Source organism: Arvicola amphibius, chromosome 11, assembly GCF_903992535.2.
Source record: "Arvicola amphibius chromosome 11, mArvAmp1.2, whole genome shotgun sequence".
NCBI lineage: Eukaryota > Metazoa > Chordata > Mammalia > Rodentia > Cricetidae > Arvicola > Arvicola amphibius.
Genome location: NC_052057.2, coordinates 3,367,465 through 3,389,578, shown reverse-complemented (window position 1 = coordinate 3,389,578; position 22,114 = coordinate 3,367,465). Strand labels below are relative to the sequence as shown.

Here is a 22,114-nt window from a genome sequence, read left to right as displayed (position 1 = left end):
TCCGCGCCTCCTCCATCAGCACCACAGTCCTGGGCTGCGTGTCCATCCTGCCGGCTCTTTTTCAGTTCTGCCACAGAACAGAGATTCGCAGGTTGGAATTCGCCCTGGCGTCAGTCGCGTCATGCAACGGGGAGGGGACTGAGGAGTAGGAGGCTGGGTCGGAAGGGGCGCTACGCAGTCCCCAGCGCCTGGGGATGCCGGCGTGGGATGGGGGCGGAGCGGGTGGAAGCCACCCCCCCCCCTCCCGTAGCAGCCTGCTGCTGGAGCCGCGCCTCCCACCGTTCCTCCCATCCTGCGCTCTTCTCGGCATCCCCGCCCTTACTCCACCCCCTTCCCCGGCCAGATCCCCTTCCTCCCTGTGTGAGCGCTTTAAATAATTTCCTCCTTTTTGGCAAAAGAAATAATGCACCTGACTTTACCAGGGAGAAACAGTCAGTCGAGCAGAACAAGGAACAGATGTAAAAAGAACAGAAGAAGAGAGAAAAAGCTATGGGACTTGCTTAAAGACATCCAGGAGCTGGAGAGGTGGCTGCGGCGGCAGAGGCAGCGAGAGCAGCTCCCGCCTGCGTGAGCTGCGGGCAGAGGGCGTCCGCACCAGTTGCAGATGTCATCCTGGGAACTCCTGGCTCCTTTGGTTTGTTTGCCAAACAAAGTCTTTTCTCATCTGACTCAGACACTTAGGAGACTCCTGGATTGTTCTGTGATCCCGCCACAAGCTGGCAGCTATCCGGAGCCTTCCTAAAGAGCTGGGGGAAGAAATGAGCCCCGCTGGGCGGAGGATGGGCGAAGGGCATCAGCCAGCGGGGTCACCCCGTGGGCGGCCCTGCGGCTCCGGAGCTCCGAGCTCCCTGCTCCGGTTCTTCATGCACGCCTGGCTGTGGGCTGCCTCGGGCTTGTCTGCCCAGGTGTTCAACCTCAGTCTCTCTGTGGACGAGGGGCTGCCTCCCGACACCCTGGTAGGTGACATTCGTGCGGGGTTGCCAGTCGAGCAGCAACAAGAAGGGAACGGCTTTTTTCTGTCGGAGGATTCGGATGACTCCCCGCTGCTGGACGACTTCCACGTGCACCCGGACACCGGCATCATCCTCACCGCACGGCGTCTGGACCGGGAGCGGCGGGACCACTACAGCTTCGTGGCGGCCACGCTGTGGGGCGAGGTGGTGCAGGTGGAGATCCGCGTCAACGACGTGAACGACCACTCGCCCCACTTTCCCCGTGACTCCCTGCAGCTGGAAGTGTCGGAACTAAGCCCCCCAGGAACCGCTTTCCGCCTGCCAGGTGCCCAGGACCCGGATGCAGGGCTGTTTAGTATCCAGGGTTACACCTTGCTGCAAATGTCTGACCTGCCCCAGGACCCCGCAGGACCCTTCTTCCAGTTGCGCTACGGGTCGCAGGGACCACCTGCGTCGCCGCCTCAGCCCGTGTCCTCTTCACCCTTGGAGCCCTTAGACTTGGTGCTGCTCAGGCGCTTGGACCGAGAGGAGGTGGCGGCGCATGAGCTGCAGATTGAAGCTTGGGACGGGGGCAGTCCTCGGCGCACGGGCCGCCTGCACGTGCGGCTGCGTGTGCTGGATGAGAACGACAATCCGCCAGTTTTCGAGCAGGGCGAGTACCGCGCCGCTGTACGTGAGGACGCCCAGCCCGGGGCCGAGGTGTGTCGCGTGCGTGCCACTGACCGCGACTTGGGGCCCAATGGCTTGGTGCGCTACAGCATCCGGGAGCGGCAAGCGTCCTTGGCGGGCGCAGCTGGCGGGCCACGGGGAGATCCCGGCTATTTCTCGGTGGAGGAACTGAGCGGCATAGTGCGGGTGCAGAGACCTTTAGATCGCGAGGCGCAGGCCTGGCACCAGCTGGTGGTCCAGGCGCGCGATGGGGGCGCAGAGCCAGAGGTAGCCACCGTGCTCTTGTCGATTGACGTACTGGACGTGAATGACAACCCGCCCGCCATCCACCTGCTCTTTCTTACCGAGGGAGGCACGGCCCGTGTCTCTGAAGGCGCCCGGCCAGGAGACTACGTGGCTCGAGTCTCGGTGTCCGACGCAGATGGTGACCCAGAGAAAGAGGAGGAAGTTGCAGGGGTGCTTGGTGCGCGCCTTGGGGCAGGTAGCATCAAGTTGTCCTTGGAGGGTGGGAACGGGGCCTTCGCGCTGCGGTCAGGCGGCCCTCCTGGAGTATTTTTCCTTTGCATTGAGAGCCTCTTGGACAGGGAAAGCCAAGATCTATATGAGTTACGACTAGTGGCCACAGATGCAGGGTCCCCGCCATTGAGCACAGAGGAGACGCTGCTGCTCTGGGTCTCGGACCTCAATGACCAGCCACCTGTGTTCAGCCAGGAACATTACTGGGCCTCGGTGTCCGAGGCCGCGGTCCCAGGAACCTCGGTGGTTTGGGTCAGCGCTTTGGATGCCGACCAGGCTGGTACCAATCACGCCAGGCTGCGGTATACGCTGGTGCAACTCTCGAATCCCTGCGCCTCTGGGGCTCTGTCACCCAAGGCAGAGTGTGTTCCATCCTTCAGTATTAACCCCGATAACGGTTTGATCAGCACACTCCGAGCTCTAGACCGGGAGGTCCAGGAGGCAGTGGAACTGAGAGTGGTGGCCCAGGACCTCGGAGAACCGCCCCTTTCTGCCACCTGCCTGGTGAGCATTGCTGTGGACGACGTGAATGACAATGAGCCCGTGTTCAGGTGGCAGGTGTATAATGTCACCCTTGCTGAGCATGCCCCAATTGGACATTGCTTTCTGCAGGTGAGTGTATCAGGTCACTGGGCCCAGGGCACAGCCTGGAATGGAGGGTGAGGACGTAAGTCTGTCTGGGGAAAATGTGACGGGGGTGGTTGTGTCCTGGTTCCTGAAGCAAGATTACCTGCCATAGACCGACCCTCCAGGGAGAGGCTCCGGAGCTTTGTGTCAGGTCTTGACCCTGTGATCGCTAAGGTCCTTTCTCCATCACGGGAGACTTTTTCTTGGATCTTTCTTCTGGGAGTTCAGTTTCATCCATACTGGAAAGCCTCCAAATCTACTTGCGAGGGACCACCCATTGTCCCGAAGCAGATTATGAGGCTAGAGTCAATGGCTTACACTTTTGAGACCTTTACATGGTGTCTCAGGAGTCAGGGTTGTCTTCACGTTTTCAAACAGTGAATGCCTTTTGAGCAATCCCTCCAAAGACCCCTTACAGAGCTTCCCACCTTCTTTAGGAGTTTGCGAAGGTCACTGAGGACCTGGCGTCATTGTAACCATCATGTTTGTGGGCTGAGATCCTCCAGAGGACTTCACACTGGAGGAGCAGAGAATCAGCACATCCATCATGGTTACCCCAGGTCCCGCCCTATGCTACGCTGTTTGACTTGGGAGTGTTTTCTAGAGTTCTTGGGATCTCTTCTGCACTGCCAGGATGCTGTGTTCTGCGCCTTCAGGCTGTCCCTCCTTATTGCTTCTAGTCTATTATCTGGTGTGAGATATACAGATTTCCAAAGCGACTTAGTTACTCCAGCACAACTAGAGGAGATGAAGAGGGTAAAGCTGCTGGATCAGGCTTCAGTTAGCACGGCGTCTAGTAGATGTCAGACCTCTGTTGTGCACGCCCTGCTTTTCCGTCAGGAGGCCCGAGCTTTGGCTTTTATGAAGTACTCACCCGATAACCTTTAGATAAGGGGCGTGCTTTTATACTGTAAAAAATGGGTTTCGTGATTGTACCTTTTCAGCTTTGGAGTTAGCAGTCACCTTCATCCACTCTCTAGCTGCCAGCTTCTGGAAACGTGGGTCCTGAACATACAGGGTGCTAGGACAGATTATGGGGGCTGTAAAAAGTGTGACAAGAGGGAAAGGTTTCTAAACTCCGCAAGACCAAAATACAATTCAAAGTGAAGCTTAAACCGAGTTGGGAGGGCGGGGTCCTGTGATGTGTCACGTGACTTCACTACAGACTCGCTTCTGAACACACAGCCTGTGCATCTGGCATTGCGCATGTCTGCGGTTCACCTAGCACTGGTGAGCATTCCCAGACAGACCTGGGCACAGACTGGGAGTCTCATTTGGACTGCAGTGTTTATTTTTAATTTTTATTGATATTTTGCTATATATAGCAATATAAATTTATATATTGTATATAATTTATATGTAACCAAATATGTGTGCATAGTATCTATTTATATAATATATATGTATTTATATGTAATATTTCTGCTCAAGAAAGGTTCAGGGTCTGTTGTAACCATAGCTGGCTTTTGAACTGATGATGTAAGCCTCCAGTTCCCAAGCAGTGGCACTGCAGGCTTGCATCACTGACATTCTCTGCTCTTACAAACGTAATGATCTAACTATAGAAAATGATACTTTTTAACATTTCCCCACTCTTATTCCTCAATATGTAGATAACAAATTGGTTTATGGTAGGATTGTTTTTATGTGAGAATGTTTGCTTTTAAAAACTACTGTCTGCTTTTCATAGAAACTATTCAATGAATTTTGACTTAGACTATAGACTATATAATTATTTCCAATAATTTCTGACACGGTCCTAAATACACATCTGCAGTTTTGTACTGCATATTTATGTTGAAGCCATGTTCTCAACATCAGTGATGACAAAATCAAAATATGGATTAGTGCTGAAAAACATTGAAGGTATTCTATACCGTTCAGTATCAAACATTCAGCCAAGAGCTATGTGAAATTAAATAAAAACATCCATTGCATTAGCATGCAAATTTGGTTTTGTCTTTAATAAATGGTAAAATTATATGTATGCCAAACAATTACCTTAAAATAAATTTATTCATGACTTATAATCAACAGATGTTTAATTTACATACCTATTTTATAAATGTAGAGGCCCGGGGTAAATATAAAGATGTCACACATAGTGTAAGTTGTGATCAGCAGCTCTGAGTTCTTCAAAGGTGGCCTAAACAGCAGTTACTACTCCCTGATGAAAGAGGTGAGTCCATAAGTGTCAAAGTCCCTCATCTCTTAACCAGAGTCTGATGTCATATGGGCTAGAAGCCATTGTCGGCTTGCAATGGAGAAAGCCTTGAGAGTCCTGTGTATCAGTTCCACCATTATCAAGAGGTCAGTCGTGTAGACTGAAGAAGAGGTTGTGATCTGGAGGTGACCATAGGTGGCCAGTGTCCAAAGGCAGTGCAATCAGATTTTAACAATGAAGTCATGACAGGGAAAAGGTCGGACAGAGTGACTGCCAAGACTTTTGCCTGGGAGGTCTGATAATCCTGGCAGGATATAATAAAACATAGCTTTGTTTGAAGGAGAAGAAATGGGTTCATTGTGACTCTTTTGATTAGAAACCATCTATAGAATTGTCTTTAAAACCACGAAAAGCTTCTGCCACCAAGGATGAAACTATTCCCTTAGGTCCCCATGTGTGCTGGACCCCTTATGGTGGCTCATCTGGGCTCAAGCTGCATCTCTGAGAACCCCATCTACCCAGCTTCCCAGCGCTCCTGGAGATAGAGTGGAATTGTGCTCATTAGACCGTCTGATATTCCGGGCATCTGTGTGCTTATTGAAGAGTTGTAGAGACCCTCTACTGCTTGGCTTCGGTGGCTTCCCCTCAGCAGTTATGTGAACTTTGCTAGTCTTGTAGCTGTGGCTGTTCCCTGAATTCCAGGGTGGTATCTTTCTGTGTTCTTATTCTCCCCTTCTTTCTTGTCCTCTTTCTTTCCCTCACCCCACTCCCTTTCCATTGTTCCCTTTTAGCTTTTAAACATAGAGTCTTGTTGCCTAGCCCGGAACTCGCTAGCCTTCTGTCTTAGTCTTTCACGTAGTGAGATTAAAACTGAGTCAAAATAACCCTTTCTCTCTCTAAGTTGCCTCTCTTGAGTGTTTTTTTTTTTATAGTAAAGAAAACCGAGAGTGGCAGCTCTGTGGACACTTGTCTTCATCCCCTCTCCCTACCTACTCCTTATGGAAAGCCTCTTCTGGACAATTACCCAGAGTTCCTTTCAGTCTCTTGCTGCTGCCTTGACTAGGGCTTCTCAAATTTCCCCCTGGTAACTCCTTTGTTCTGATATATCCCTGGCATATAGGTATAGAACATAAGTATACACATTAAACATCTACTGATAATAAATCATAAAATTAATATATGTATATAATCCCCAGTTATTAAAGAAAAAGCAAATTTGTGTAATAAGGAGATAAATGTGTTTGTTCAATGTTATATAAAGAATTCACTCTTGGTTGCATATTTAATATTCCAGTATGTATAATATATTCAGTATTTTTCATAACTGATCTGCAGTTTGGTTTTATAATCCTTACTGCTGAGAATGCCACATAGCCTAAATTATGTAGTACAAGATGGCAGAAGTATGTTTGGGGCAAGTTCAGAAATTCCTGGAAATTCTGTCTTAATCACAAGCCAAAATCCACTGAATGATTTTTTTTTTAATAAATGTCAAGCCAGCAACTCAGACTGCAATTTTTAAAAAATCAAACATTCTAACACAGAACAACGCCATTTGTTCATGCTAAGGAATGACGGGAGAAACATATTGAGAGTCTTTGTTTTCTGTAATTAAAACCGTATGCTTCTGGAAGAGTAGACAAACTTTGCATGGGCAGTCAAAGTCCCCCTGGCGCACAATAGTCTGGAATCTGAACTGAGGTGTTTCGGGCGGGGTTTCTGGGTGTCGCCTGGCGTCTTGGCAGGTGTGGTGCAGAGCGCACGTGCTGCGTGTTTGGGGCCGAGGCTGCATTGAAGCTGAGCTCTACCACACGGGCAATTCTGCCACAGGCTCCGTGGATTCATTATGTGTGGGGTGTTCACTTCATTTGTGGTTGTTGGGCATTTAGAAACCTTTTACTTTGTTTTTTTAACCAAACGTTTTGTGACCCCTATATTGAATAATTCGACAGCGTGGGATTATGATACACAATTTCAAAAGCTGTGGTTTTGGCAGAGTGGGATTAACTCCCGGATATCCAACTGCTGTCCTCATCCAGTTCAGGTGTCAGACTTGAGAGTCCTTTTATTCTCAGATTACTGCCCCAAAAGGTAACTCCAGCCTCCAAAACGACGCCCCTCTGCTGTGATGTGAATTACACACACAGCCTCTAACAGTCAGATTCGAAAACAGTGTGAACCACAGTTCTCAAGCCTGCATGGCGCAAGCGTGGGACAAGACTATTCCTGCATAGCCCCTCAAGAACCAGGAGGATTCGCCCTCCTGGTGCCTATATCCCTCACGGTCTGACGGTCCTCTGCCACCGCACTGCTTTCTGCCTGCCAAACCACGTTTCTCAATGTTCTCTTTCACATCCAGTGGGTTCTTCATCCTGGTGACCTCATTTATCCCTGGAGCACTTTGGACTTGTGCCCACCTGCTTCCTCTTTTTCTGAATGCAACCACCCCCTGCCCCACCGCCTGGGGGCTTCTCCTTCCCTGCTTTTCTTCCTGCCTCTTTCTTACCCATTTCTCTTTTTTTCTACCACTTCACAGTCAGGATGGCAGGGACTTCTGATGCTTCTGTCCTCCTACCACCTCTCTCTTTTTTTCTATACTTACTCCCTTCTTCAACATTCTCAGAAGTCCCCTTTCCCATCTGAAGGCTCAACCTCTCTTATAAGCTTCAGATTAATGCTGTAATTTTTTTTTATTATTTTGATCGGGTGGGAGCACATTTCCACTGCACGAATTAGGCATCTCAGAATTAACATTTCCCATTTTAAATGCATGGTTCCTCCTCCGGCTTCTTCAGTCTTCTCCCTTACCTCCTTTAGAACTCCTGTCTACTCCAGTCACCTGTGTCAATAGTTGAGTAAAAAGAAACGATTTGAAACAATTGTTCCTCACTATCCCCTATGGAAATAATACAGTATCCTCTAAATGCCCATCTGCATATATCGGCTCCTATATGAAACTTTCGTTTTGTCCCTGTACTTTCTCAATAGAAGCATCATTCACTTAGAATGTCAGTATACCCATGTTTGCTGTGAGTCGGAGGTTGTCATGCAATGCCTTGGAGAAGATTAGAAGGATGTCAATATATTGGGGGAGACGCTTGTTTCTATATTGTGAATCAGAGCTGTGTACACCCCATAGTCTTCTTGAAGAAGAAAGGGGAGCCTTGACGGGACCATTAAGGATGAGTTCCGCCACCTGGGGAGACGTGGGCAAACTGGTAGATTGGAGGGCTGCTGTGCTCCATGGCTAGAATAAGACAAAGCTGTTGCTATTTTACTTCTAATTCGCGGCATCTTTGGAATCGCTTACTTTTGACTAACCGCCGCCTTTGTGTGTGTGTGTGTGTGTGTGTGTGTGTGTGGTGTGTGTGTGTGTGTGTGTGTGTGGTCTCTCTCTGTGTTAGCTTTGCTTCAGCGGTACTCTGTGGCTGAACACCAGCCCAGGGGTTTGCGGGACAGAATGGGAGGCTGCTCCCTAGGTTTGCCAGTGTCAAGGGCTGAGCAGCGATCACGGCTGGGCTTAGTAAGGCATGAACAAAAGTGACGACGAGCGCCTTGTACCAAGATGCCAAGCCAGCTTTGGAAACCAAAGGCTTTCCTGGGGAAGAAGGTGTTTTCTACAGTCTCAGTGCCACTTTGATTTTCTCCAGGTCTGACAACCCTAGTTGCAAGACCTTCAGAATTTCTTACATGTGTGTTTTCCTTTTACCTGCTGCTGTAACCCTGGCTCTGACACCCCCACCCCCTTCTTGTCTACTGGTAAGCTTGCAGAAATATCTACTTAGTAGTCCTTGTTCTGTGGCCTCTTTCCTTAATGCCTGTCCGTTCTTTGTCCAACTGTGTGTGCGTGTGTGTGTGTACATGTGTATGTGTGTGTTACAGTTGCTCCCCTGGATAAGTAAAAACAATGGATTTTATGGACCTTAATAGAATCCTGTTCACTGGTGTTTGAGCCACCTGCACTTTGTAATGTTCTTATTCCACGAGCTAGAGAAGTGTGCTGAAGCCATACAGCCAGCAAGGAGCTGCAGCAAGGGTGGTGCATAGCCCAGGCTCTCCCTCCTTTTCGTGTGTGTTTAATTGGCACAGCTATGAGTTTTTATCATTTATTCCATCCCTACAGTGTCATTGGTTCTTTGGGATTCATGACCTGCTTCACGCCACCTTTCCCGTACCTTTTGTCTCCCTCACCTTGGTGGTCACACACCCGCAGTGATGACGGCACTTAGTGTCCACCACCTTGGGGGTCACACACTCACAGTGATGATGGTCTGCACGCATTTAGTGTCCATCACCTTGGGGGTCACGCACTTGCAGTGATGCCGGCATGAACATATTAGTGTCCACCACCTTTGATGTTCCTGTTTCTATTCCCTGCATGGGTCTGTGCTATGTGGGATTAAATGAATCCAACCTACACACTCACATGCACAGGAAACAAGTGTTTCCATGACAACCATGTATCCTTATGTTCAAACTATGTCTAGGTCACCTACTATCATCTCTGATTATCTGGCCTATACAGCTAAGCATCTTAGTCACTGGTGTGGTAATATTGGATGAAGTCTGTCACTGTAGAGGTGGCTTTGAGGTCTCATAGATGCCCAACATACTGCCCAGTGTCTCAGATGACTTCCTGTTCCCTGTAAGATGTAGGATTCTCAGCTCCTTCTCCATGTCTGCCTGCATGCTGCCATGTCCCAGCGTGATGATAACGAGCTGAACCTCTCAACTGTAAGCCAGGCCAAATAAATGTTTTCCTTTGTAAGAGTCACTGTGGTCATGGTGTCTCTTCGCAGCAGTAGAAACCCTAACGATGACAGCCATTAACAATGTCTGCTAACTTTTCTGGCTGCAGTGCCTATCCACAGGATGTTGCAGTTCTGTTTAACACATTGATATAAAGGTAGAGGGGAATGGATATTTTCTGTTAGAAAGTGACGTATTTGGGAACTTGGAGGTGACACAGCAATCCAGAGGCCTTCTACGATGACAGGCATATGTTTACTGACAGCCTGTGGTGGGTTCTTCCCCCGTGGCTGAAGGCCTTTGTGTATGTGTGTAAAAGTGTATGGTGCCTTCTTAGGGACAGCCATCTCCACGGAGTCACTCAGGAAGGCTTTGGAAAATTATGATCGGTCAGATTGCCTTCCTCGGAGAATTGAAATCAGACAATAAATTAACTTCATTAACAACTAAACACCAGACTTCTAATGGGGCCCTCGCCTCATAAATTAAGAATGAGGGGTGGTAGAAGTAATCTATGTTTTCATAGCACATTGGGGAAATTAGCTAGAGTGTATACACAAATACATAAATATATGCATGCATTTTTCCAAATGTCAGTTATTTTAATCTTTCCGAGTCTAAACCTTGATGTCGACGGAGTGTGTGTTTGAAAGTAGGTCAGGTATGTGTGGTCACACACATGAAGATACCCAGGTAGAGCCTGGGTCTGGAGAGGAGCTGGGTCCTGGCAGGCAAGTCATGGGAAGTAATTTTTTAAAAAGAAAATTGATGACTTTTAACTACCCTACCTAAAAAAGAGTTTCACTATGGAATTTTCATATTTATGTACATTTATGTAAATACATATAATATTGAATTTTGCCTATATTTGGCCCCCATTAACCTACTGTATTCCTGTCTCTACACTTCTATAGGTTTGTGCATGCCATGTATGTGCATATATTTGATAGATTTCACATAGGAGAAAAATATATTTAATATTTTGCCTCATCCCCTTTATTATTACTGCTTCCTCCTTTAGGTTCCTTCCCCCTTCCCTCAGAGAGGCCCTTCTACTTTATCATATATATATGTGTGTGTGTGTGTGTGTGTGTGTGTAGGTATGTATATTGTATTTAAATCTAGAGTTCACAAATAAGAGAATTTGTATTTGTCTTTCTCAGTCTGACTTACTTCATTTAACATGATGACTATTGATTGCTTCTCTCTCTTTTCCTGCAAATGATATGTTTTCACCTTTCTTTATGGCTATGGTGTGTGTGGTCACCACATCCTCTCATCTGTTCTTTTTTTTGTTTGTTTTTGTTTTTGTTTTTCGAGACAGGGTTTCTCTGTAGCTTTGGAGCCTGTCCTGGAACTAGCTCTTGTAGACCAGGCTGGTCTCGAACTCACAGAGATCCGCCTGCCTCTGCCTCCCGAGTGCTGGGATTAAAGGCGTGCGCCACCACCGCCCGGCCTCTCATCTGTTCTTATGGTCTGGGCTTGCTTCATGTCTTGGCTATTGTGGATAGTTGGGAAATTAACACGGATGTGCAGATATCTTTGTGGCATGCTGGCTTAGGTTCCTTCTAGTATAGACCCAGGGAGGGAGTAGCTTACATGACAGTTCTGGCTTTTGATTCTAGCAGAGTTGCTGTAGGAATCAATAGTGCTACACCAGCTGACATTTCTACCAGCAGTGGATGAAGGTTCTTCTTTTGCCACATCCTTGCCAGCATTTGCTATTTCCGTGGTGACAGCCATTCTGAATGAGAAGGGATGGAAGCTAAAAGTGGTTTTGTTCTCATTTCCCCATGCCTAAGGATAATGCTTATTTCCTCGAATGCTGGTTGACCATTTGCCGTTCTTTTAAAAACAGTCTGTTCCATTACATTTGGTATGTGGGTTTATTCTTGTCAACCATTCTGGTCTTATGCTAGTACCACACTGATTCTGTTGCTCTTAGTATATTTTGGGATGAGCCACTGTCCAGCCTGGTCCTTTCTGTTACATTGATCTGTCTCTTCAGGATCTTCTTAGCTTCTACGGGCAGTGTTTGCATTTTTTTGAGGTCAGTGAAGCATGTTAGGATCTGCATGGTGATTGTGTTGAATCTGTAGGTCACATTATTACTTTCGGGGTTCTAAAGTTTTCACCAGAGGTCTTTCTTCTACAAATGGGATTTTTTTTTCTTAATTTTCTTACTTGGGGAGTTTGTAACTGATATTTAGATTGAAAAGCTACTGAGTTTTTCGTGTTGACTTTGGATCCTGCTACTTTATTCAAAGTTTATCAGATCTAAGAGGAAAAACGAGAAACAAAATAATGGAAAAATGCACAAACAAAATTACATAGCTGCAGGAAGGGAAACAAAAAAGAAAAACATAAAAAAATGTCCTTTCCAAAGAAAAAGAAGGAGGGGGATGAGGAGAAAGTGGAGGAGGAAAAAGAGGAGGAGGAGAAGCAGGAGGAGGAGGAGGAGAAGCAGGAAGAGGAGGAGGAGAAGCAGGAGGAGGAGGAAGAGGAGGAGGAGGAGAAAGAACACTACTAAATGTCCTGCAAGAAAAGGAACCACAGGGAGAAAGCAGTGACTCAGTGCTGGGTCTTTCCTCCTGTTCCTCTAAAACTGGCTGTGCAGGGGGAGGCACGGTAGGGTCATCTAGACTTGTAGAATCTTATCTTTCCTGTGACTCCTATTGGCTCCGAGTCTGGATTAAACAGCTCTCTTTAATCTTGTCTTCACATACCAGGGGCCTCTACCTGCCGCTCTTAGTGCTGCAGTCTGGGACTGCTTAGGCCCTTCTACTGACCTGAATCACCCCAGTTTGTTCACTCTGGGATAGCTGATAGTCCATTTGGGGTCTAGAGAGTCAGGAAGGCAAACACAGCACTAATATCTGTACAGGTGCAGGACCTGTTACCTTACTTTCAAAGCCACTAAACATTGAACAGCTTCTGAAGGCTCTACGGCTTCCCAAGCCTCTACAGCTGTGGACCATGGGCATCCAGAGGTTGATTTTCAGGCTGATCCCAAGCTTCAGACTCCAAGGTTACTCTTAAACGATGAGGTCAGCTCCTGGCCACAGGGCATGGGTTACCTGACCCTAGACACACAGCCAGGGCTGGGTAATCTGTCACCTTCACTCCTTAGCTTGCCAGTATCCCGCCTTCTCTCTGTCTGTGATCGCCTGCATGGCTGCTTCTGTCCCTTCGGCTTTGGCACGGTGACTTCAAGCTCCCTAACTTGTGATTGTCCCCTCCTCTTGGATTCCAAAGGAAACTCAGTTTTAAACAGCAGGCCGTCACCCAAGATGACATCCAGTCACAACCCGTGGGGCCATATAGACTGGACAAACAGAGTTCCTTTCACTGCTGACTCTTCCCATCAGAGTCCACTGTCACACGAACTCTGTGGCTGGTCTGTGGGTGGGATAGCTGATCTCTTTCGCAGGCACAGGTGACCTTCCTTACCGTTCAGATATGCTTCTGCTTTCTCGTTCCCCGCCAAGGGGCTAGGCAGCTGGCACTGTGGTGGCTCGGCACTCAAAACATCTTTCTCCCTCTAAATGCCCTTCCTCTTTGTGGTGGTTTCAATGAGAATGGCCCCCACAGACTCATGCTTGGTCCTCAGTTGGTGGAACTGTTTGGGAAGGATTAGGAGGTGTGGCCTTGTTGGATGCATTGTGTCCCTGGGAATGGCTTTTGAGGTTTCAAAAGCCCAAGACAATCTCTGCTATCTCTTGTCTTTTATATAGGGGTGTAAGTTCTCAGATACTGCTCCATCACCATGCCCGCCTGCCTGCTGCCGTGATGGTCTTGGAGTCATCTCTGAAATTATAAGCTTCCAATAAACTCTTCTGTAAGTTGATTTGGTATCTTATCCCAGGGATTTAAAAGTTTAAGCATGATTAATAAAAACTCAGAAATAGAAACTGGGGTTCAACCCGAGGATCTGAAAAACAAAGCAGCCAGCCACTGGCTTTTACCTCTACTTCAGTCCGAAATGGTGGTTCTCCCTCCAGGAATCTCAGAATGAGACTGTGTCTGTGAGCTGTTTCCTCCTGTTTTATAATCCTTGCTATGGCTGAGATTAAAAGCGTGCACCACTACCCTGTTTCTAGTGTGGCTACTTGGATTAAAGGTGTATGTCACCACTGTCTGGTCTGTAAAGCTGACCAGTGGAGCTGTTTTACTTTCTGGTCTTTAGGCAAGCTTTATTTATTAAAATACAAATGATAAAGTCTGACCATATTGAAGTAGGATGTCCTAGTGAGCAGCAGAAGAATCCATCTTGATTATTGCTTGAATAACCTTGCTACTTTAAAAGTTCTGTGTGGCTATGAAGCCTACAGCCCTGTCCTGCCTATGCTGCAGGACAGTGCATCTTTCTTAGCAATTCTTCTAACTTCTTCCTTAAAAGCCCAGGTTGTTAAATTCAATGTAGGATTTACCCTTTTCCTGTCTACATGCATATCTCAGCTAGCCTACGGGATGAAGTGCACGGAAGCTTTTAGGTGAAGGGGGAAGAGCTGTGCAGGTCCCTACTGCTTCCCTGTGTCTCTGGCTTTGAGAGGAAGAAGAGCATCCCCATGAGCAGAGGCTGCGGAGCCAAACTGATGTGCATTTCAATGCCAGCTCTGCCCCTTAGTAGCCTTCTCTGCAGTAAGTCCCTGAGTTTCGGGAGTCTCAGTTTTTCTCACCCATGAAAGAGGGTTGATACTAGGGTTCAGCTTGGAGGATCAGTGTGTGATCTAACACGACTGTGATTAACCGGTTTGTGGAGCAGCCCCAGCATGGAGTCTACTTTCACTTGAACTTTAAGAGTAGAAGAAAGAAAACCAATCCTTTTCAAAAGCTCCCCTGGCTCGTTATGTAAAGGTTAATGACACAATTTCGTCCCTTACTTGATACTGTATTTGGGAATCCAGGCCCATAGTAGTTAGGTGTTGTGGAATATTAGTTTAAGGTGTGTTACATTCATTTACACTGCGGAATATTTATTTAATGATGTAAAGATGTGTTACATTCTTTTATGTTGCATTTGTTTAACCCTGTAAAGCTGTGTTGCTTTGCCTGCCTAAGACACCTGATTGGTCTAATAAAGCTGAACCGTCAATAGCAAGGCAGGAGAAAGGATAGGCAGGGATGCCAGGCATAGAGAGGAAATAGGGGGAGAAATCCAGGCTCGAGAGAAGAAGAAACAAAGGAGTGAGAAAAGGAGAAGGGGGGGAGGATGCCAGAGGCCAGCCACCCAGCCACCCAGCCACCCAGCCACCCAGTCCAGCCACCCATCCACCCAGCCAGCCAGAGTAAGAAGGGAAGGAAGAATATAGACTAAAGAAAGGTAAAAAGCCCATAGGAAAAAAGGTGGAAGGGATAATTTAAGTTAAGAAAACCTGGCTAGAAAGAAGCCAAGCTAAGGCCAGGCATTTGTAAGTAAGACTAAGTCTTCATGTGTATTTATTTGGGAGTTGGGTGGCAGGCCTCCAAAGAGTAAAACAAACAAACAAAAAACCCACAAAAAACAACTACAGTCCAGCTCTTTCCTTTAGCAGTTAGACAGGAACCTTATGAGCTTCAAGGCTGCCTTGACTGTCCTGGGTTCCAGTTAAGCCTCGATGGCCTGATCCCCGCTGCCTCTCTGGTCATACTCAAGTGTTACTGCGTGTCTGTTACCTGGGTGTTCCCCAAATCAAGGACGTTTCCCAAAAAGAGGCACAGCAGGCTTAATCTCACACTTCTTTCTCTGCGAATAAGGATGAAAACATTTGGTATTTTAGGACTGTGGTCAATTTGTGTCAAATTTTTATTAGCTGTTCTGAGAGTGTTTCCTTCCCAAGCAGGGGTCAAAGTGGGGTGAAGGGAAGAGGTGCTTTGGGTTTCCCTTTAAAGAAAGATGACATCGTTAATAGTATCAATCATAAGTTCTCTCAACAAGTGTTTATTGATATATACTATTTGGAGCATGAAGTTAAAGTCATAAAAAATTACATTTACTGTAGGGAATCGGCTACCTGAACAAAAGACATTGATTAAAACTCATTCTAATTCCTTCTTACAGTATGTATAACAACACATCATTCCTAACAAATAATTTTATACTTTAGAAATACTATCCTGATTAAGTTAATACATTTCAGCATGCTTTTATATGTTGCATATCATACTTGATATTTGGCCTCTGACCACAAAGTGTGCTTTCTTTGTAAGAATGAAAACTTGTACTCCCTACCTTTAAATGCTTTTAATACTTTTTAGTTGTATGGTACTTGCATTGATGATATTAGTGGCTTACGTCAGACATCAGACACAGTCTTCAGATGAGAGAGGGCCAGTCACATGATGCTTTGAGGACACATATGTGTGTGTGTGTGTGTGTGTGTGTGTGTGTGTATGTGTGTGTGTCAAAAGCAAGGAAGGCTTTGTCCTCAGGAGAACAGCAAAGAAGGAGGACCAGAGTGCATGTTACATCACTTGGGGTTTTGATGGTGGCTACTGTTCCCTGCAAAGGGTTGTCTGCCACCGTTGAAAGATTTTGCTTTCTTGTTCAGACTGTTCTACAATTGTTTTTGTGCTTGCTTTAAGGAACGTGGTGGGCGTGATTTGAAAATATTAAACATTATTTGTTGCCTTGATGTAAGATGGACTTAGATGGAGTTTAACTTTTATGTTGTTTCCTTGGAGACATTTCATGCAGTATATGTCTCCAAGTTCTGCCTTTGGAAAGCTAGAGGAAGTTAGTGTTTATACTCAGCTTGGCTTGTTTGGCCCCTAAGATGGAGCCTTCTGGGCATGCGCACGGTTTACTCTCCTTTGAAGTACAGATTATTTTAAGTATGAATTAAAAATAATACAAAGACAGCTCTGTTACATTAAGCATAAACAACAGCACAATATTTCAACCCTGGCAGACCTATTTCCTGGACTCAGCTTGCAAGAAGTTTTTCTTATGGCACCTTTCTTGTGAGGGACCCCATTTTCAGGGTTGCGTCTGTCTGACTTCCATGGTCTCTGCTAGTGTCCAGCGTAAAGGAGAGAGGTGACAGGAAGGGCAGTTTATCAGCTAATGTTTGGTCGTGTCCAAGGAGACTTGCTCTCTTGGCTGCTTTGAACGTTTCCATCCAGCGTCTGTTTCGGTAGTCTTTTAAAGCCACAAATGACTTCAGTATGCTTTGAACTTAAAAATACACACACGCAGCAGCGAAGGCTAGCTGGCTCAGGGTGCTTGAGGGGAAATGCTGAAGGATTCACACCAGAAGTCTATTTCAGCTTCACCCAAGAATAACAGGTAACTCCATGTATGTATAATTCTAGGATTTTGGTTAGAGAATTGATAATCCTTCACAAAAATGCAGAAAGAGAAGCCAGCTCCCTGAACCAGTTGGTAGTATCCCCCATCCCATCTGGGTTTAGTGGAGTCACGAAGTAAATCCATACATTGTGCTCACTGAGCTTGGCTGAAATGTAAATGAGCTTGGCTTAAATGTAAAGAAGCTCTGGAGATCACTGGAAAGAAAGCAGACTGAGTTCTAATGCACCGAGGAGCATTCATCTGAGGAGAAGTTCAAGCCGAATGTGTTCGTACGTGCTTCTAATCTTAGAATTCGGGAGGCTGAGACAGGAGCATCATGTATTTGAAGCGAGTCTGGGTCTACCTAATAAGACCTTGTCCAAAATACGAACAAAAGAAAAAAGAGGGAAATTTGCTCTTCTTTTGCTCTGTCTCCTTTGGTAAGTCAGGGCGCTGGCAGCGAAGACCTCCTCACTGTTTCCCAGGGCACTGCTCGCCTGTCCCGTATCAGACACAGCACGTTCTCTTTGACAGATGCCGCCTTTCAGAACTTCCCGCAGCACAGCTCCAATTACCTCACTTTCCTCTAAGACTTTGCAAGGCTTTGCCCTGCTTGTAAAATTAATTTCAAAATCCTCCCCCATCCTTCTTACATTCCTTTTTGTTTATTTATTTATTTTGGTGGGGGGAGAGTTTAAGACAGGGTTTCTCTGTAGCTTTGGAGCCTGTCCTGGAACTCACTCTGTAGACCAGGCTGGTCTCGAACTCACAGAGATCCGCCTGCCTCTGCCTCCCGAGTGCTGGGATTAAAGGCGTGCACCACCAGTGCCTGGCTCCATCTTACATTCTTTATCCTTACTTGAAGGGACTCCTCCCCCTCCTTCCATCTCTCAAAGACATCACGTGTGTTCTCTTCATAGGCTTCTGCTCTGCTTTGTTCATTTGCCAAATTCGTGTAGGTTGAGGTAACTGACAGCCAATGTGAAGGCATCTGAAGACAGGGCTTGGGAAGGTGAATGAGGTGAGATAAGGTCATGAGTATGGGGCCTACGTAATGGAGTTAGTGTTCTCCTGAGTAGGCAGAGGAAAGGGTAAAGTTGGATATTCCTTCTGTACAAAGCTCCAGCAAGGAGACAGAGACCTGTAAACCAGGAAACAGCCCTCGCTAGAACTGTATCAGGTTGATGTCTTCAGCTTGGCCTTCCAGCCTCTTGAACTAAAACAAACAAACAAAAAAAGAAAGAAAGAAATGTCTGTTGCGTAAGCACCCGGGCTGTGGGACTTTGCCATGGTTGCCTGGCTAAGCCAACTAAGGCACTCTGGCCCGTACTGTGTGAATGTGCTGACACTATTTTTTTGCCACATACTCCCCTCCCTCACCTACCCTTGTTTCTTTAAACTCACTGCTTCCACGGGGGCTTAGAAAGCTTGCAGAATGTGTTCAAGTAGGTCAGGTCTCAGATCCATCCAAGTGCACGCGCGAACACAGACACGCACGCATGCTCGCTTGCTCGCACGCATGCTCGCTTGCTCGCACGCACGCACGCACGCACGCACGCACGCACGCACGCACACATGCATGCCCCTTAGGAAGCTTTCCCTCGTCCTGTGGTGCTCCCCTACGCTTCTTCTTCTAAACACCTGCACTTTGTATACAGTAACCTTTTTTAGCTCTACTGGCCTAGGCAATGGCTCGGCATCTGCTTGCTCGCCTCTGATTAGTTTTCTGGGATGCTGGCAGACTCATCCATCCTGCTCACTGGTAAGTGCTCCCTAAAATACCTAGTACACAGTACTCGGGAAATTTGTTCAGCGATCAGATGAAATGATCCGCTGCAGGGTGTTCTCCTCACGACTGTTGGTGGCTTCTGGTCGGGTCTTACATGGTGACCGTAAAGTCTGTGTGAACTCTTGTGTGCTCTTGTGTCTTTGTGACAGGCATCACAGCCATCGTAATGGCTGCCACCAGCCTTTTGAGGCAGGGAGAAAGTAAATATCTTTTTTTTGGGGGGGGGGAGGGTAGTGTGGGGTTGTAGTTGCAATTTATTTCCAGACAGATCTTTTCATTTCATGAAAAAAAAAAAAAAAAAGGTCTTTGTCAGGGCCTCTTTGCTGTTGTCAAGAGCATGAAGCCACAAAGGTTGCCTATTAGCAAAACCGTCACCAGCGTGTTCTTGCTTTTTAAAATCCCTCAAGTTAACAATGCACTCTTTGGTCCTTTATCCTGACTCTGCACAGCTCTCATTGTGATAAACAATGTTGGCCGGGTGCTTCCAGAGACAGTGATGTTTTAGCTTTCAAGTTGATTTTGTCTATTCTTCAGCTTGAAAAAATAAACCAATTCAAAAACTTTAAAAACAAAGGAATAATCATCAGAGATGCAGTTTCTGTGTGGTTTTGGAGGGATGCCAGTATCGTGAAGCACTTTCCCAAAACCTTTTAAGCTGAATATGAATTGACTTATTAATAGTTATGTGCTCAGTGGGAGACAGAGAGTGGAGAGAGTGCAGAGACACTGGGGTCTGACTTGCTCTGAATTTTTAAAAAATTTAAATTGCATGTGATTTTTGATGGATGCATAAGAAGTAAAAAAATCCAATCAGTGTGGCCACGTGTGTTGTTTCAGCACAGTTGTGCATTGTGTGATGTTCAAATAAATCAGATGGAACACGCGTGTTTCCTCAAACACCATTTCTGCATGGCGAGCACATTCCAAACACTCTTCCTCACTGTGAAGTGCAGTTGATTGTTCTCCATTGTCATTGTGATGTGCACTAGCTCACCCACAGGCCTGGCTGATGTGCAAGTGTCACTTGGTACCATTGCTAAGCTCTCCCCATCTATCCTTGGCCCTCACCCTCCCCAGCCTCTGGTAGCTACCATTCTATCAGCTACAAGGCTGACTTTTTAGGCTCGACATATGAGTGAGAGCAGGTGGCACTTGTTTTTCTATACCTGGCTTATTTCCCTCAATGTCATAACTTTCAGTTTGTAAATTACAATCTTTTTGTGGCTAAATAGTATTTAGCTGGGTATCTGTCTGTCTGTCTGTCTGTCTATCTGTCTATGTATCCATCTATGTATTTATTATCTATCTATCTATCTATCTATCTATCTATCTATCTCTATGTATGTATGTATGTATCTGTCTATGCATCTATGTATGTATCTATGTATCTCTCTGTGTATCTATTTATGTATCTATGTCCTATGTATGTATGTATGTATCTATCTACGTATTAATCTATCATCTATCTATCTATGATCTATATCACATTTTAAAGTATATTTCACAGTAGATGGCACTCAGGTTATTTCCATTTCATGGCTACTATAGGTAATGCTGCAATAAAAGGTAGGTTCAGATATTTCATTGGCATACTAGGCAAACACATGATGCACATATGTATAAGCATATGTATGCTCAGTAGTGACATTGTTGTATCATATTATAGTACTCTTCTTAAAACATATTGCTTTCCATAACATCAATATTAATTTCCATTAACACAGTGCAAGAATTTCCCTTTCCTCCACCCTTTCCAGCACTTGATTACTTTGATATTTTTAATGACAACCATTCTTACTAGTGTGAGGCAATAGTTCATGTTGGTTCAATTCATATTTTCCTGTTGATTAGCATTTTGATATAAATGTGAATGTACTGTGTATTGTATATGCATAGAACCTCATTCATTGGGAGAATGGGATAATAATAGAGATGTTGAAGGGTAATTTTTATTAAAAAGCTGCAGCTCTTTCTTAGAGATACCTGGGAAGTCCATCAGATAATGTTCTCAGCCTGGCTATTCCTGGGTTCAAGATATGTGCTATCTAAGAGCCTGTAGTGTAGATCACTTGTAAGAGGCCACTTGTTCCTTTCCTGGCCGCCCAGACTCCCGAAATAATCACACAGAAACTATATTATGTAAATCACTGTTTGGCCAATAGCTTAAGCGTATTTCTGGCAAACTCATATCTTAAATTAACCCATCTCCAGTAATCTTTGTCTTGGTGAGACTGTGGCTTACCAGGTAAAGTTCCTGTGTTTGTCTCGGGTAGGGCTACACAGCTTCTCACTGATTCCGCCCTCTTTCTCCCAGCATTCAGTTTAATCTTCCCCACCTAACTAAGTTCTGCCTTGCTATCAGCCAAAGCAGTGTCTTTATTCATTAACCAATAAAAGCCACATATAGACAGAAGGCGTTCCCACAACAAGGGCCTCTGTATGTTGGATTGGTTCTATTCATTTGCACTGATGTGCTACTCTTCTTGTCCTCTCAAACGATGGGATCGTATTTGGTCCCGAGTGAATCATACCAATCCCGAGGAAAACCAATTTCAGATATGGGTGCATTAAATCCAAAATGTGAGGCTAATTTATTCCTTTAAGATTTCAGCACATTAAGCTTATCAGCTAAATGTATCTTCTCTGTATATTGCTCTCTAAGGATTAATTTATAGCCTTGCTAAGAAAAACTCAGTTGAGTTCCTTTGATACTTAAGTGAGATATACACTTTAGCACCCTAAGCTGTTCTGAAATACCTTGCCTTTTATGTAAGTGGCATCTTCTCCTTCCTTTCTTATTTAGAGGAATTTGGTGTGTTAAGTTTAGAAAATGTGTTTGTGTGTATTGAAGGAGTTAGATAGGATTGTTTGTTTGAAATTTAAAGATTTGTTCTTGTTCTTCTAAGTTATGTGTAAGTATATATCTGCAGGTCAGTATGTGCTTGTGTGCACAGATTTCCATGGAGACCAGAGGCTTCTGGTGCCCTGGAGCTAGGGTACAGATGGCTGTGATCCATGTGGCATAGTTGCTAAGAACTGAATTCAGGTACTTTGGAAGAGCAGCAAATGCTCCTAACTGTTTAGCTGCCTCTCCAGCCCCTTCTCTGATATTTATAAGAAATATAGAAGCCACTTATTTCACTTCCTTGCTGAAAAAATTAGCTAATTTGGCAATTATGTTAAGGTGATAGCGGCTTTTAAAAGTAGTAATATATTAATTTTATTATAATTGGAATGTCAGAATAATATAAATGGCAACAAAATATAAGCCATTGTTCTACTGATTTATAACTTAAAGAAAACTGTTCTTGAGAGCAGCACCTGGAAGAGAGCATGTTGATCAGGGCTGGGTTCAGAGGATGCTGGAACACCATACA

General features: G+C 45.6%; 1 protein-coding gene across 1 annotated transcript in view; it reads left to right on the top strand.

Moving 5' to 3' along the window:
- The first annotated feature begins 758 nt into the window (after positions 1–758).
- Dchs2 (dachsous cadherin-related 2) overlaps positions 759–22,114 on the top strand; it is a 184,037-nt gene continuing 162,681 nt past the window's right edge. The window contains 1 exon segment of the mRNA XM_038347950.1: positions 759–2,750. Within this exon segment, the coding sequence (XP_038203878.1) occupies positions 759–2,750 (1,992 nt within the window).